The 16,302-nt window shown below is 34.4% G+C and overlaps 1 protein-coding gene across 1 annotated transcript in view; it reads right to left on the reverse strand.

Moving 5' to 3' along the window:
• The window catches only part of LOC110024901 (probable serine/threonine-protein kinase PBL8), a 24,868-nt gene extending 9,060 nt beyond the window's left edge, over positions 1 to 15,808 (reverse strand). Inside the window, exons 1-4 of the mRNA XM_020725091.1 lie at positions 15,575 to 15,808; positions 15,366 to 15,491; positions 14,324 to 14,658; positions 13,211 to 13,346 (exon numbers count right to left, since the gene is read on the reverse strand). Of these exons, the coding sequence (XP_020580750.1) occupies positions 13,211 to 13,346; positions 14,324 to 14,658; positions 15,366 to 15,420 (526 nt within the window). The 5' untranslated portion in view covers positions 15,421 to 15,491; positions 15,575 to 15,808. The remainder of the gene's footprint in view (positions 1 to 13,210; positions 13,347 to 14,323; positions 14,659 to 15,365; positions 15,492 to 15,574) is intronic.
• Positions 15,809 to 16,302: the final 494 nt, after the last annotated feature.

The following is a 16,302-nucleotide window of genomic DNA, read 5'->3' on the forward strand; positions in this document are numbered from 1 at the left end:
TATATATATATATATATATATTGAGAAAGTCCAATGACTAATATATTAAATAAAAAGTATCATACAAATAGATTGTGTGAGAGGGCCCAAACATGACATCATGACCACACGATCACCACCACATTCAAATTATTTTAAGAAGAGAAAATACAAAAAAAATTCATGAGAAACAAAAAGAAAAAACCAACAAGTGTTAAAATAGGGAGTATTATGTAACTTAATATTAAAAGAAATGAGCAGAGGCTATTATATGAGTTTTTAGCCACCCCTAATGTGTCTAACAATTTGAGTACCACCCCTTTAAGGACAACTGTGTCAGAGGCGATTCGTACCCCCTACCTGAGGGATCTTATACCGTGGATGTCAGCCAACACACCGGGGTACACGGCATACACATACATACATACATACATATACATACATACATACATATATATACATACATACATATATATATGTATATATATACATATGTATGTATGTATATATATATATATATATGTATGTATGTATATATATGTATGTATGTATGTATATGTATGTATGTATGTATGTGTATGCCGTGTACCCCGGTGTGTTGGCTGACATCCACGGTATAAGATCCCTCAGGTAGGGGGTACGAATCGCCTCTGACACAGTTGTCCTTAAAGGGGTGGTACTCAAATTGTTAGACACATTAGGGGTGGCTAAAAACTCATATAATAGCCTCTGCTCATTTCTTTTAATATTAAGTTACATAATACTCCCTATTTTAACACTTGTTGGTTTTTTCTTTTTGTTTCTCATGAATTTTTTTTGTATTTTCTCTTCTTAAAATAATTTGAATGTGGTGGTGATCGTGTGGTCATGATGTCATGTTTGGGCCCTCTCACACAATCTATTTGTATGATACTTTTTATTTAAACCTTACCACACCGGTTGAACAAAAGTTTCTTCCTCCCATTACGCTCGACTCAGATTCACAGTACAAGAAAGCTCAGCTTCGGCTCCCTCCTGCATGAACTCGACCATTCTTCCTTCTCTGCAATGCTTCTTCCTCTCTTCTTCTTCGTTGGTTGGTTGAAACTCTTACCCGCAAACGCACAGCTCCTTGCTAGGCTCGGTCCTGCTCATGGAGTTGATGTCGTCTTCTTCGCCGCTCGACCCCGTTGTCGATACTTCTCAAGCCTCCTCGTCGCCAGTTAGGATGTCTCCCACGCGATCCTACTCTCCTTCGCACATCGCTCGACTCCCAGCTAAGTGAATCTTGCCTTGGCCGCCTCATTTTATAGGCGAACTCATCACGCAGGCTTTCAATCTTCTCGTTTCTTCTCCCTCTCTTTGGCTTACCGACTCTTCGCTTCAGTTCTCACTCAGGTTCGGCTCTTCAATTCTCCTGCTGGTAGATGAAACGAAATGTTACAATCTTCCCCGCTTCTAAAAATATTGTCCTCAAAATTTATAAAAAAACCTCAAGTCATTTTTTATTAAGTAGATCAACATTAGCTATCTATAAATTTTATGATTAAAACTATGGGTCATTAATTAAGATGAAAAGTAATCACTATAAGGGTAAAAACTCGATACAAGGCGACTCAATTATACTTTGGATAACAATACTGAAATAAGGAAGTATGTTAGAAAAATACCCTATATATATAAGAAAATGTCAAACTCATCAGACCTCATCACCATCAACAATAATAGGTTCTTTAGGCTCACTATGAGTAAGGGAATATACTCGAGGTAGAACGGGTTGTCTTTGTTGACTTTCAATCGGAGCTCGAGTTATAGACTATTTTTTTTCTGCTTGCCTGCAAACTTTTGTGAAGGAGCTCCACCTGATTACTGATCTTCAGTGCTCTTTTATCCAAGAAATAGACAAAATCTTGATATGTGATCAGGTTGACGACACCAATAGCAAGTGTTAGAGCCCATCAAGCATTCACTTTTATGTTGTCTTCCATATTTGGCACAAGCGACTCCAATACCCTGAGTTGTACCTCTATTAACTCCACCTAAAATATTCTTGAACTTCTCATTGGATCCTTTTGAGAGATCTACATGTTCTTCAGTTGTCTTCCTCTTGTGCATCTCTTTACGCTTCTGAATAAGCTGATAGTTGATATCCACTCTTCTAGATCGTTCTACTAATGCAGAGTAATCATCGACCCCTAAAGAAACTAATTGTTCTCTGAAAGAATCTTTTAATTCTAAAAAGAATTTGTAATACTTTTCTTTTGAAGTAACGATCAACTGTATCGCATGCCTTAACAGTACAGTGAATTCAGCTTCATACTGGATGACTGTCTTCTCTCTTTGCCTCAACTTGATGAACTTGTCCTGCTTCTGATGTTGAGCAAATAAGGATACAAATCACTCTCTAAAAAGATCCAAGAACTCTGTCGACCTTATCATCACGTTGGGTATGTCTCCTAACCTGTCCCGGCGCTACCCACACCGCCACCTTTTGGCTTCTCCATCAAGCACAAATATCACGAATGGTTCTCTTCTTTCATCCAAACAAGCTATGTTATTTAGTATCTTCTCCATCCTCATTAGTCAGTTATTTCAATTGGATCTTCGATACCCTTAAACAAAGATGGATACAGATCTTGAAATATTTACAAATACTTATCCACAGTGACTATACCACTTCTGATAGACTGCAATCTGAACTCCTAAATCAACTGACTCATCGTCGTCATCATTTGAGTGAGAACATTCATGTTCACGTTTATAGTATGTTGTATTCATTTTCTATCGGACTCTCTTCTTCTAGGATTTCGGGTGCATCACTACGCCTGAATGGATAATAATTTTTTGCTTTGATTTAATTTTAATTTTTATAATTATTAAAAAAAATTTATAATTATTATATAAGCTCTTTCATCAAGATTTTATTAATTAATCTTAAACCTTATCTTCGATACCACTTGTATTACGGCCCAGCTGTGGACTTGAAATAAATCAAAACAAGAACAGACGGTTGGAAAATATGAATTATTTTTTTTATTTTTAATTAATATTTAACAGATGAAAGAGTCACTAATCGAAAAAAATAAAATAATATATTTAAAATTGTCTTGTTACTAGTTGTTTGTGTCTTCTATAAACATTATATTTTCTAACACTCTTGGTTAATTAAACCAAAACATATTAATATAAAAATAACAGTAAACTAAACAATGTCGGTGAATATTCATACTTAAAAATCACCGTAATACAACAAGAAAGGAGGCAACATATATGTCAATTAAGCATTTAATAAATCAATAGAAACATTTGATGTTATTAAAGAACTTTCTATATCAATAGCATATCAATATCATTCTATATATATACAAGTGTCACAAAAGCATCGTGTAAAAGTTGTGTCAATTAAGACACATGAATATCAATATCATTTTCTATATACGTGCACAGCTACTTTAGTGTTCCCCACTAGTATCATCATAGAATGACTTCATTCTAGCTAGTCATGCACATACAAGCAGTCAACATAACATATCATTCAATTATTCATCGCATTCAATGCAAAATATTATATAAAGTATACACCAAATGCATGAGTAACTAGTTCTAACATTCATAACAATATGGCCGATAAAAGAAAATTCTCAATCAGAATAAAGCATGTGCAAGTGTCATTAACTGGAAAATAGTTGAGAAAAAATAAATTATCACTATAAATTAAAAGTGCAAGTACCCATCTCAATGGCAATGATTTTTTCTTGAATGTCTTAACTTCGACCCTTTTAGAATTTAAGCCTACAATAAACATGGGTATTACTTTATTATTTTAATAAAATATTTACTTCAAATTATTTAAGCGTTAAATTTTCATTATAATACTATTGTTATTATTATTAAATCAAATTACCTAATTAAACCTTACCTCGTCAGTCGAACAAAAGTTTCTTCGTCCATTTGATAAAATAGGATTATTTTATTGATATGAAATGGGGTATAAATAACCCTTACAAGAATCCTAAAATAAGAATGACAATAAAAAAATAGCATGAAAGGAAAAGATATAACATATAATATCTCTAATAATCAACTCATATTAATTTTTTGGATGTAAAGGAAACAACATAAAATAAAAAAGCCTAAAATAAGAAAGAAAATAACTCCTAGTTTAAAGAAATAATTTATTCCTCATATTTCCTCACAAGAATAAATTATATCCTAATATAATTTCTAACACTCTCACTCAAGTTGAAACATAGCTGAAATTCATATTCAACTTGGATTTAAAACCTCATACAATGTGCGAAGAAGATCCCATGAAGTTGAACTTGAAGTCTTCATACCATACTGCGGTTTTTTTTACTGCAGTTCCTGCAGTGTCTCTAGAAAGAAGGCTCCTACAAGTAATGTGATAGGGTATTTTGCAGAGAAGCAGACAATTGTGATTGTCTTTAACTGCAATTCCTGCAATGTCTATAGGTAGGCGGAAGGCTCATACAAGTAATGTTGCAAGAGAGTTTACAGGGAAATATACAACCAACAAAAAAAAACTATAGGGTATGGCCTGCAGAAAAAGGAAAAGATTCAAGGGTAGGTCTTGCGCAGGAAAAGCTCCGGAAGAGGCACGATACAGGAAAGATTCTGGAGGAGAGTCTGATGCAGAAAAAAGTTCTGGAAGAGGGCTTGATGCAAAAAAAGGCTCCGGAGGAGGGCCTGCTGTAGGAAAAATTTCGATGGAGAACCTGCTGCACGAAAAGCTTCAAAGAAGAACCTGAAGCAGAAAAATATTTCGGAAGAGGGCTTGATGCCAAAAAAAAGCTTCGGAGGAAAGCCAGTTGTAAGAAAAAGTTTCGGTGGCAAAGACAGAGAAAGATCTGCATAGATTTTTTTGGCAGCAGGGAAAAAATCGACGGAGAAGAGCAAATAGATTGATTGTAGGGATTCCATTTAAAGATACATCCAGTCTCACTGGTGGCCTCTCCCGGCAAGATTTCAGCCAAACCTCTGTCGGCTGGCTCTCCCTTTGAACGATGACCCTTCTTTGACATGTTTCATCATGTATCACTAAGCAAGGATCAAAAATGTTCACATCGGCTAGAACAGATACAACTCATAGTTGAGCAAAAGGAAAATAAATAGAAAAGTAAATTTAAGTCTCATTAAAGGGGACCTTTTGCAATCTTGACATAATGTAGTTCTGATATTTTAGCCATGTTTTGAAGCATTTTATGCAAAACAATAAAGAAATCATCTTCCATTGAAGCAGAGTATGGGCCAACGCACAAAGCATAGATGTCAGATTCTGGACCATGGACTCCTAGACCATATGAGCCATATGCCAAAATAGTGGCACTTGTCTTATCAATTATATCCTTAGGAAGACGGCGTTGCTAGGAAATTTTTCTTATCCAAGACAAAACTATATCCTTAAGCTCCACGAAAACTTCCTCTTCACCTCTGCTTCCGAAGACGGCACAAGGCCTTCGCTCACCATAAACTGAATAAAAGACTGAGCACATGTGTCTCCCATTTGAATCAGAACAGCAAGATTCAAATCCATGCAAGGGACAAAGAAGCTCCTTGGGAAGAACGGCCTTTGGAAGCCAGAGACTGGCGATGTAACAATGTATCCGACCAGCGGCAGTGACCTGGGCAGCAGAAGTGACGGAAGGGGTGTATAAGATAGGACTAGGGTTCAGCGTTTACAAAGATGCCAAACCCTTGTCCTATCAATTATAATGTTCTGATATTTCAGCCACATTTAAAGCATTCCATGCAAAACAATAAGGAAATCACCTTCCAATGAAGCAAAGTACGGGCCAACGCACAAAGCATCAATGTAGATTCTGGACCATGGACTACTAGACCATATGAGCCATATGCCAAAATAGTGGCACTTGTCTTATCAATTATATCCTTAGGAACGCGGCGTTGCTAGGCAATTTTTCTTATCCAAGACAAAACTATCTCCTTAAGCTCCTCAACAACTTCCTTCCTCTTCACCTCTACTTCCGAAGACGGCACAAGGCCTTCGCTCAACATAAACTAAAGAAAAGAGTGAGCACATGCATCTCCCATTTGAATCAGAACAACCGAATTCAAAACCATGCGAGAGGCAAAGAAGCTCCTAGGGAAGAATGGCCTCTGGAAGCCAGAGACCGACGATGTAACAACGTATCCGACCGATGGCAGTGTCCTGAGCGGCAAAAGTGACGGAAGTGGCGGATACGATAGGACTAGGGTTCGACGTTTGCGAAAACGCCTTCCGCTGCCCCAGATACGATGAGGTAGAATGGTACGAGAGAGCTTGCGTCGATTGATTGAGTTAATGTGGGGATAGTTCTGGGACATCAAGTAGAGAAGAGAAAGCGTGGCTCCCTTCCTGCAGAAAAAATGGCAGGAAGGGAGAAGGTAGTCTGGCAGCTCTGGAGGGAGGACTAGAGCTAAGATAGGGAATTTGGCTCTGATACTAGGCTGAAATTCAAAATAATGCAGAATAAAGAGGGATTATTTTATTGATATGAAAGGGAGTATAAATAACCCTTACATTATTTCTAGAATAGAAAAGACAATAAACAGAAAAAACATGAAAAATAATGATATAACACCTAATATCTCCAATAATCAATTCTAATTATTTGAAGACAAAGAAAACGACATAAAATAGGAAAGTCTAAAATATAAAAGAAAATAAATTCAATCTAAAATAATAAATATAAAATAAGAAAGTAAATAACTCCTAAGGAAATAATTTATTCCTCATAATTTCTCAGAGGAATAAATTATTTCCTAATATAATTTCTAACGTTATTAAATCAAATAAACTAATTAAACATTTCCTCACTGGTCGAACAAAAGTTTCTTCCTCCCTTTGCAATCGACTTTGATCCACACACGAAAGCTCGGCTTCGGCTCCCTCCTGCAGAAATTCGACCCTTCTTCCTTCTCTATGACGTTTCTTCCTCTCCACAGACGCACCGCGCCTTCTTGCTCGGCTCTGTCCTGCTCAAGGAGTCGACGTCGTCATCTCCGCTGCACTACCCCGACGCCAATACTTCTCAAGCCTCCTCGTTGTCGTTTAGGATATCTCCCACGTCGTCCTCCTCTCCTTCACACACTGCTCGACTCCCGCTATAGTGAGCCTTGCCTTGGCTGCCTCGTTTTATAAGCGAACTCGTTGTATAGGCTTTCGATCCCCTCATTTTCTCTCACTTTCTTTGGCTTCCCAATACTTTGCTTTAGTTCTCACTGGTGTTCGACTCATAGATTCTTCTCTAAGTACATGAAACGAAACATTACAATGCATGAGATTGGGTCATCTTAGGGTTAGGATTTAGGAGAGATTTCCTACCTTTCGAATTGTCGGTGTTTATCTTATGTATTCATGTTGAGTTATTTGAAGTTATTGCAATAAAATATTTATTTGCCCTACATCTGCCAAGAATCCTATCAAATGGTATCAGAGCAATTGATCCTAGAAAACGACTATTGAATCATTTTAGATTAGAAGGGATCGATGCATACAGGCGCCTGGAAGGAGTTCCAAAATCGCGGCATATGGTCTCGTGGTACAAACATGATTCGGACTACGTGGGAAGCCATCGACTATATTTCAGCATACAGTAAGTTCCTCCTTCGTGATTGAACCTATTATGGGAGTAATGGCAATCAAGAAAGCAGAGGATTTGAAGGAAAAAGTAGAGAAAGAAAAGAGAAACATCAAATCTAATGTAGATGAAGATTTCTCATCCTAGAGGGGTGGTCAAGCGGAGATTCATAGCCCTAAAAGAAATGATGAAGAAGATCATGAAGATTCACACAAAATCACATCCACCCATCGCGAGATTGAGTGACGGTAGCGGGAACGAATGCGAGCAGCAACAACCAAAAAAGTTCACGCGCATCAGAACAACATCGCTACTTCATGAAGAATGGGAGCTGTGGTATCAATCCAAGAAATCAAGAGCGAACATGAACGATGGCACTTGGAAGAAATAGTGCAACCTTCATATGACTAGAATAAACAGAAGTAGTCAGGATCGAGTGAAGGAGTTCGGAGTGGATTCGAGCGGTAGCTCTGGAGAAAATGGCACGACATTTGGAGGTTTGAAACAAGCAACAACAGGCAAAACAAAATGACATGTGATTCGAAGCTAAAGAAGATTGCTTCAAAGAATTTCGGCCTGGAACAATGAACCATAGTGGGTGGGATTTAGGCAGAGGGTGTCTCTAATTTTGCCACTGCTTTGACTATGACAGTTTTTCAGGTGAAAGGGGATTTAGAAGTAATGATGAGAATGAGACAGGTGGAGAAGAGCAAGAGACTTTGTAAGGATATGTTTTTGACATTACAATGTATTCAAGAGGGCGAGAAGATGGTGGTGTTTTACGGTTACCCCAATTTGTGAAAGACTTTTGTAATATTGAAGACTATGATGAAAGCAATTCAGGAGGTAGGGTTGGGAATTTTGATCGAGTGGCATAGCATGAAAGAGACATATGATACCGAGTTGACAAAGATTCCGGTGATCGATGAGCTACTAGATGAGTTGTTTAAGGCTATTATATTCTCTAAGATTGACTAGAAGTTATGGCACCATAAGATTCGAATGGGGCCGAAAGATATGCACAAGACGTCATTTCTAACATATAAGGGTCATTACAAATTTCTGATTAAATGGAAAGGAATTCAAGATAATGATGTCATGTATGAGCCATACTACCTAATCCAGCAACATGTTTTTTTCATTTTGAGGACAAGGTGTATTTCTGGGGGCAGGGGAGTACTGTTACACCTATGCCTAAGGACAATTGTCATTTATTAACCCAAGATTTTGTCTTCTATTATTATTTTTGTTGTTAGTATTTATAGGACTAATATGTTTAAGGTTACAATTATACATGAGATTGGGTCATGAGTCTTAAAATTAGGATTTGGAAGATTTCCTACCTCTCAAATTATAGGATTTGGTAGAGATCGCCTACCTCTTGAATTATAGGTGCTTATCTTCTGTATTTGTGTTGAGTTGTTTAATGTTCTTGTAATAAAATATTTATTTGTCCTAATTTTGCCAAAAATCCTACCAAATTGTCCATCAAATTAACCATATTTTAGCAGATAAGAGTCTGTTAAATTAAATAAACTTATGGTTTTTAGTTTTTATGTGACATAAAAATGATTTATCATGAAGGAACAACATTATTAGCCTTCTACAAACTATGTAAAGATTGACATGATGAACCATTAATCCTTATTCAAATTTAGAGTTGTGCAAATGGTAAAAAAAATTGTATAACTATTTCTGCCAATTGTAAGTCCAAGTTCAAATGAGAATAACTGAGCATTGATGATGACCAATCACGAAATCTATAAGAAAATTGTTAGCGGGTGAATCTAAAGGGAATCAAATTTGGGCCCAATATACCATTAGTCAAACCTAAATTCAATTAAAAAGCTTTTTTCTATTGGTGCCGACTAACACTTGATATTTATAAACCAAAATTTCACCTAAGAGAATTGGAACTAAACCAAACACTACCAAAGGCCTCAACAAATTGTAGTGATAAAAGTATCAAAACTCAGAAGAAAAGTGCTATCAACATTGAGATTAATGAAGCAAAAAATCACAAAAGTGAATAGAACACAGCACAAAAAATATTAATATTTACACAATTCAGCTTCAACCCAGGCTATATCCATGAGAAAGGATAAATGATCAGCCCAAATCAATAGAAGTCATAATCATGCTATACAAAATAAAACCACTCACTAGCTCTAAGCAAATCCAAGGTTCACCCATACAAAATCAAAGATGGAGTACAGTGAACACCTCTACAACAACTACCAACTACATGTCTGGCTCAATCAAGCTTGTCCATAAAAATGATCATATTTGGCCACATATAGTTTATTAAATTAAACGCAGCTATAAATTTTAGTTTTTATGTGACAAAAAAATTATGTATCATGAAGAACATCATCATTAGCCTTTTTACAAACTATTGACGATTGATATGATAAACATTAATCCTTATTCCAATTTAGAGTTGTGCAATAGATAAAAAAATTCATAACTACTTTTGTCAATTGTAGGTCCAAGTTCAAATGTAAATGACTGAGCATTGATGTTGACCAATCATGAAATTTATAAAAAAAAAAAATTTCTGGAGTGAATCTAATGGTGATCAAAGTTGGGCCCCAATCACGATACACCATTGGTCAAAACTATATTCGACTAAAAAACTTATGCCTATCGGTGATGGCTAACCACTTGATATTACTAAACAAAAATTTCAACTATTTGATTTAGAACTAAACCAAATAATCACAAGTGGCTTAACAATGTGTACTAATAGAAATATCAAAACTCACGACAATAGTGCTATCAATATTGAGATTAATGAACCGCAAAATCACAAAAGAGAATAGAACAAATAAGACAGAAAATACTAATATTTACATGATTTAGCTTCAACCCAGGCTATATCCATGGGGGAGGAGAAATGGTCAGCCCAAATCAATAAAAGTCATCATCATGCTATACAAAAGAAATTCATTCACTAGACCTTACCAAATGCAAAGATCACCCATACTAAATCAAAGAAAAAGCTCAAGAATCATACATACAAGTTCACCACACAATTAGATGACATCCTCAACCTCACAATATTTCCTCTTTAACTTTATTCATTTTTTTTATGTTTGCCAATTTCATTTGCTATAATTTTTAGTTCTTCACAGGACAACCCTCATATGTCGAAAATGATAAAAGAGTTGATATAAGGTTGTTAGTTATATTTGAAACTTGATACTCGTTCAAATATTGCTCGAGCTTTAATTAACTCAAAATAAAAAAAATTGATTGCTTCGACTCAAAGTTGGTTTACCTGAAATAAATTAGAATCAACTCAAAATTGACTCAATACATGATATAAGAGGATATTTATGTGCATGTTGATACATACATATATATTCATAGTTCAATCACTTATAAGATTTTATAAGTATATGCATTTAGCATTTACATTTAATACATTTATAATACATCTTTATAAATAGATTTTAAATACCTTCATACATGATATAAGAGGATATTTATGTGCATGTTGATACATACATATATATTCATAGTTCAATCACTTATAAGATTTTATAAGTATATGCATTTAGCATTTACATTTAATATATTTATAATACATCTTTATAAATAGATTTTAAATACCTTCAAAATTGAAGTTTGTTAACTAAACTAATGTTTAAACACATTTAACATAATTTGAAATTGGCTCGACACAAATTTTAAATCTTCAAAAATTGAAGTTTGTTAACTAAACTAATGTTTAAACACATTTAACATAATTTGAAATTGGCTCGACACAAATTTTAAATCTTCAATTTTTAGTTCAAATCAAATCTTGCAAACTCAACTCAATATCAACTATAGTGGATATATATAGAAAGCATAAGTCACATATTTATGACAAATTAAAATTACTCGATAAAAGGGATATTAAACAATGAACATTAATGTAAGGATAACGCAAAAGCATTGCAGTGAAAAATAAAACATTAAAGATAAATTTGTCTTTTAATCATAAGCATCCAAAAACACCAGTATCGTAAATTCAAAATATTATAAGAAAACATATACAATAATGAAATCTAGAAATTCATAAACAATATAGAATCCCTTTTAATTATATTATTTTTTAATGAACTCCATCATTAACCACCTCCCTCCTTTAATTCTACCTTAATTTATTTAGAATATCAATTGTGTATCTTTCTAATTGCATTTATTCATGCATCCACTATTTTATATTTCTTATATAATTACACCAATACTCTTCCTATATCCCTATATAATTACACCAATACTCTTATATAATTCACATATGAGGATTTTCACTATGAGGATTATATAATTACACGGGACAATCCACATAAACCCTAATACTCTTCCTATATCCCTATATTTGCGATCAATAACAGATGTAAAATTTAAATTTGACATAAAATGACATGTATACAAATCTATGTATTTATAATAAATATATTTTAGATTTATTTATACAAATAATAATAATGATTAATGTTTAAAAGTATTTAATAATTAAATGATTTTACATGAATCAATTCAAACTTGACTTGAAATTGAATGCACTTGATTCAACTCAAAATTTCTTATAGTTGAAATCTAAATATTCAATTACAAGTTTAGGCCAACTTGCTCGAACTTGGCTCAATACCACTTGTAATGGTTGCTGAAGTTGACTTGGTTCTAGAAGTTGCTATTTGTTAAGACTTAAGAGGTTGATTTGGTTGATAAAGAACAATTTATGGAGTTGATAACTCCTGAGCTTTCTTGTGAATTCCCTCAAGTCAAAGTTGAAAAATGCAAATTCAAGTTTGGGAATGCTTGCTCCAACTTTACTCAATATAACCCCTAGTGGATATCAAAAGCAAAATTCAACATACTTTATCGCAAGCTCGATTACCAAGTAGAGAGAGATGAAATTGTCCATTTTGGTTACAAAAGATTAATTAAACAATAGACATCAACTTAAAAGACTATGCAACAACATTGCATTGGAAAACAAAATAAAATATGAAATTTGAATTCATCTTCAACCATAATCAACCAGATGGTACAATAACTAGTTTAAATCCCAAATATTATAACATGCACATACAATAATAAAAGCTATAAATTCATAAACAAAGCCAGCCCTTTTAATTCTATTACTCTGTTTGATGCACTTCATCATTGACCAACTGATTCATTTAATTCTACCTTAATTTTTTTAGAATATTGTGCACTTTTTTTAGCAACCTCTGCTTATGCTTCCACTGTTTCATATTTCATACTAAATGATTACCCCGGTGCTCTTCCTATATGTGATCAATGTCAAACTTGATATATAAGCTAGTCATTTATTAGTCGCTCCCAACATAATTAAGAGAAAATTTTGAACAAAGGAAAAGATAATTGGGACCATAAGATATTTCTATGAGAGCGATTTAAATGAAAGTTAACACCAGGAAGAAGACATAAATGGCACCAAAAGGTCGTGTGTGCTAAGTTGGGATAGGGTTGCTACCACTATCATGTTAAAATCATGAGTTCAATGAAAGTATTTCATAATTCTTGCATGAATATAGAAGCAAATTCATGAAAATCAAGAAAATTTATGTAAAATAAATTAGCTTGAGAAGTAAAAGTAGAAAGACAAAGATGCAAATTTTTGAGTTATTTACTTCGAAATAAGTGATTCTCGAGGCTTCCCCGGAACATGAACTCATAGACAAGGAGCCTGTGATCGTCCTCGCAGCAATATCCAATCAGCTTCACTAGATTCAGATGTCTCAACTGTCCTAGAAAATTAACCTCCGTCTGGCAAATGGAGAAAAATAATACTCTTAACCATGAAACTGTTAAAAGGGTAAAGTACAACATCAAATGAACTCACAGAAAGTTTTAAGATCACTTATATTTCATTTGATATAAAGTTTATAAATGCAGTCCACCTTTGGGTCATACTTAATAAAGGGTTTGTTTAAAAAAACAGACAAACAGAACAAAGGCTGCTTTTCATATAAATGAACAAATATCTTCACAAATTGTCCAGAGCAGGTAAAAAATACCACCAATTTAATTATAGAAATTATAAGCATTATGTCTTACCAACTACATGCTATATTTATCCAAAAAAATGGGTTGAAAAGCACAAAAGCATAAGAATATAGCATCATATATAATGTTAATTAGGTTCTCGAACTCCATGTTGGCCATATTAAATTGCCAAAGAATCTCAACATTTGAAAATCGACGTTTACTTATTTTATTATTATTTTCCCAACCATAACCCATTCAATCAGCTTTAAACCATATATAATACCACATACATGTGATTAAACTGTTAAAATAGTCCCTTGACCATTTACATAGAATAATTTTAGTCCCAGAGTTTATAAAAATGCCCAATTAGTCTCTAGATTCTTTAAATTGGTAGAAATAGAATATTATAGGGATTATCTCAACCCATATTAAAAGAGTCTGGAGACCAAATTAGCACTTTTATAAACTCTAGGATTAAAGTGACCCCTTGCAAAGACCCAGTGAACTGTTTTAATACTTTTCTCAATGTGATTAAGTCTACTATCTTGAAAATTAGAAAGCTATAAAAAATACACATTAAAAAATGGTAAATGCCATTACTTACAAGTGAAAAGGATCATGTCCTAGTTATTGGCAGAGATAAAAGGTCAAAAAGAAAGAATGGATGCCTGACAAATAAACTTGAGAAAGGCTCTTAAGTATAAAATTTCAGGAAATCACAAGAATATAAAAAGAATTGCTGCACAGCTTACAAGCCATTCTTTATGTCCCTGAAGGCCTTGCTTGTTAAGTACTTTCACAGCAACTGGCAAAGATTTGAGACCAGTCCTCACACTCTCATCAATATATCCCTTGTAAACTGTTCCAAATCCACCTTCACCAAGAACATAATCTGGACGGAAGCTCTTCGTAATCGTCTCAAGCTCAAATAATGTAAAAGCTATCATGTCAGTGTATATTGCAATATTTCTTGAGTCTGCAAAATTCCGTGGGGTTGAAGGATCACTCATGTCTGAGAAGGAAAGGTCGCGCTTCTTCCCCGATAATGACTTCCTTGCAGATTGCTGAGGCAATTGAACATTTTTCCCTGCAAACAAGATGATTGTGAAATACAAAACAATATTTTTGTTCAAGCCCTTTCTTTTATGAGTAAAAAAAACTACAAGGAGCTTGTAATAGGAATAATGATGTCAGGATAAGGAATTAAGAATCTCAGTTTATAGAAAATCCTATTTTGAAGCGGTCAAAACATCTTGTAAATTATTATTATTATATAATGCAGATTATCTCGCTAACTAATATCTATACTTCACGCTTAAATTAAGTTATTTAAGGCTTCCTCAGCAAATTTTTCAATGTGGTGGTGTTGACACTACACATTACAATAAACCTTGGTGATTAAAAACTAAATAAATAATTAATTAATTAATTAAAGAACCTAGTGATAGGGTGTTAATGGCCTTATATGCAGTTACCAAATTCGGAAAACAGCTCTAGAAATCAGTTCAGTGTTACAACGTTCATATTTTATGCTAAAAAAAAAAAGAGAAAGAATATAGAACGAAGCCCAATAACCCATAAAAATCTACATTTCCAACCAAACGCATTTTTTTTTTGGTTGATCTGATATGCTACAAATGGCATTTGTTCAAGAACGAGCCATCGAGATCCGAGAGAACCACAAAATCGAGTACAAAAAACCAAAGAAACAAAGTTAGAGAAGAAAAAAGAAAGGAAGCACAAGAAAAGATAGAAGAAAAAGGAAAAAGAGGGCATTGATTGCCAGAAGGAAACCTTGAACATGAGCTGCGGCCACTGCAGATTCTTCTCTTGTTCCACAATTGCCCATCCTGCAGGTCCTCTCTCATCCTCCGCCACCCCAACCCAAACACCCGCTCTTTTTCTACTACTCGAGAAAATCTGTCACAAGTTTAATCCACATATGGAAATGGAAGAAAAGAAGAAAAAAGTAGTCGAAACTGGGACCGGGGTGAAGAAGGGACCGCAAGAACCCTCATTGCTTCGATTTTGTTGCCACGCCAATCACGTCAACTACCGGAACCACCACAATGGCAGCACACCTACGAAAGATTCTATTGCGCTTCGCTTTAATAAAGATGGAAGGAGCTCCGTGTGAACCCCATGGAGGAGTGAACTGCGGAGTGGAAAGGAGAGAAAGGTGGGAGCTTCAGGATTTACAGTTTCCCTACTCCACTTTTTGAGGCCATGTGAATGAACGTGCGCTTGTGGGTGGATTTGATTGATGGTGGATTAATTTTTTTTTGCCCATTCTAAAACTAGAAAAAATTTTAGAATAGAACTTCCAATCTATCCGAAGTTCGATAATGTGTGATCAGGCGTCCAACGAGCCTCATAAATTTTAATAATGTTCAATTATTTGCATTGTGTTTGGCCTACTTGACACATGACGCCTCAATATTGAAATCCAGACTCAAATTATGTAACGAGTGTCGATATAATATTTGTTTAATAAAATTATTCAAGATAATGATTAAATTAAAGTTTTGTTTGACGATATGATAAAATTCAATTTGATCAGAGCAAACGTGGATCCCAACAGAAATTTTTATTAGGATAAAACAGAAAATATTAAAAGTATGTTTTGAATGCTAGGATTTGAGCGAGAGGAAATGATTATTCAAAATCTAAAAGAAAAATATACATTAAAAATTATTACATAGTGCCACAAACATTATTTTGAATGATCACA

This window comes from Phalaenopsis equestris, unplaced genomic scaffold, assembly GCF_001263595.1.
Source record: "Phalaenopsis equestris unplaced genomic scaffold, ASM126359v1 Scaffold000278, whole genome shotgun sequence".
NCBI lineage: Eukaryota > Viridiplantae > Streptophyta > Magnoliopsida > Asparagales > Orchidaceae > Phalaenopsis > Phalaenopsis equestris.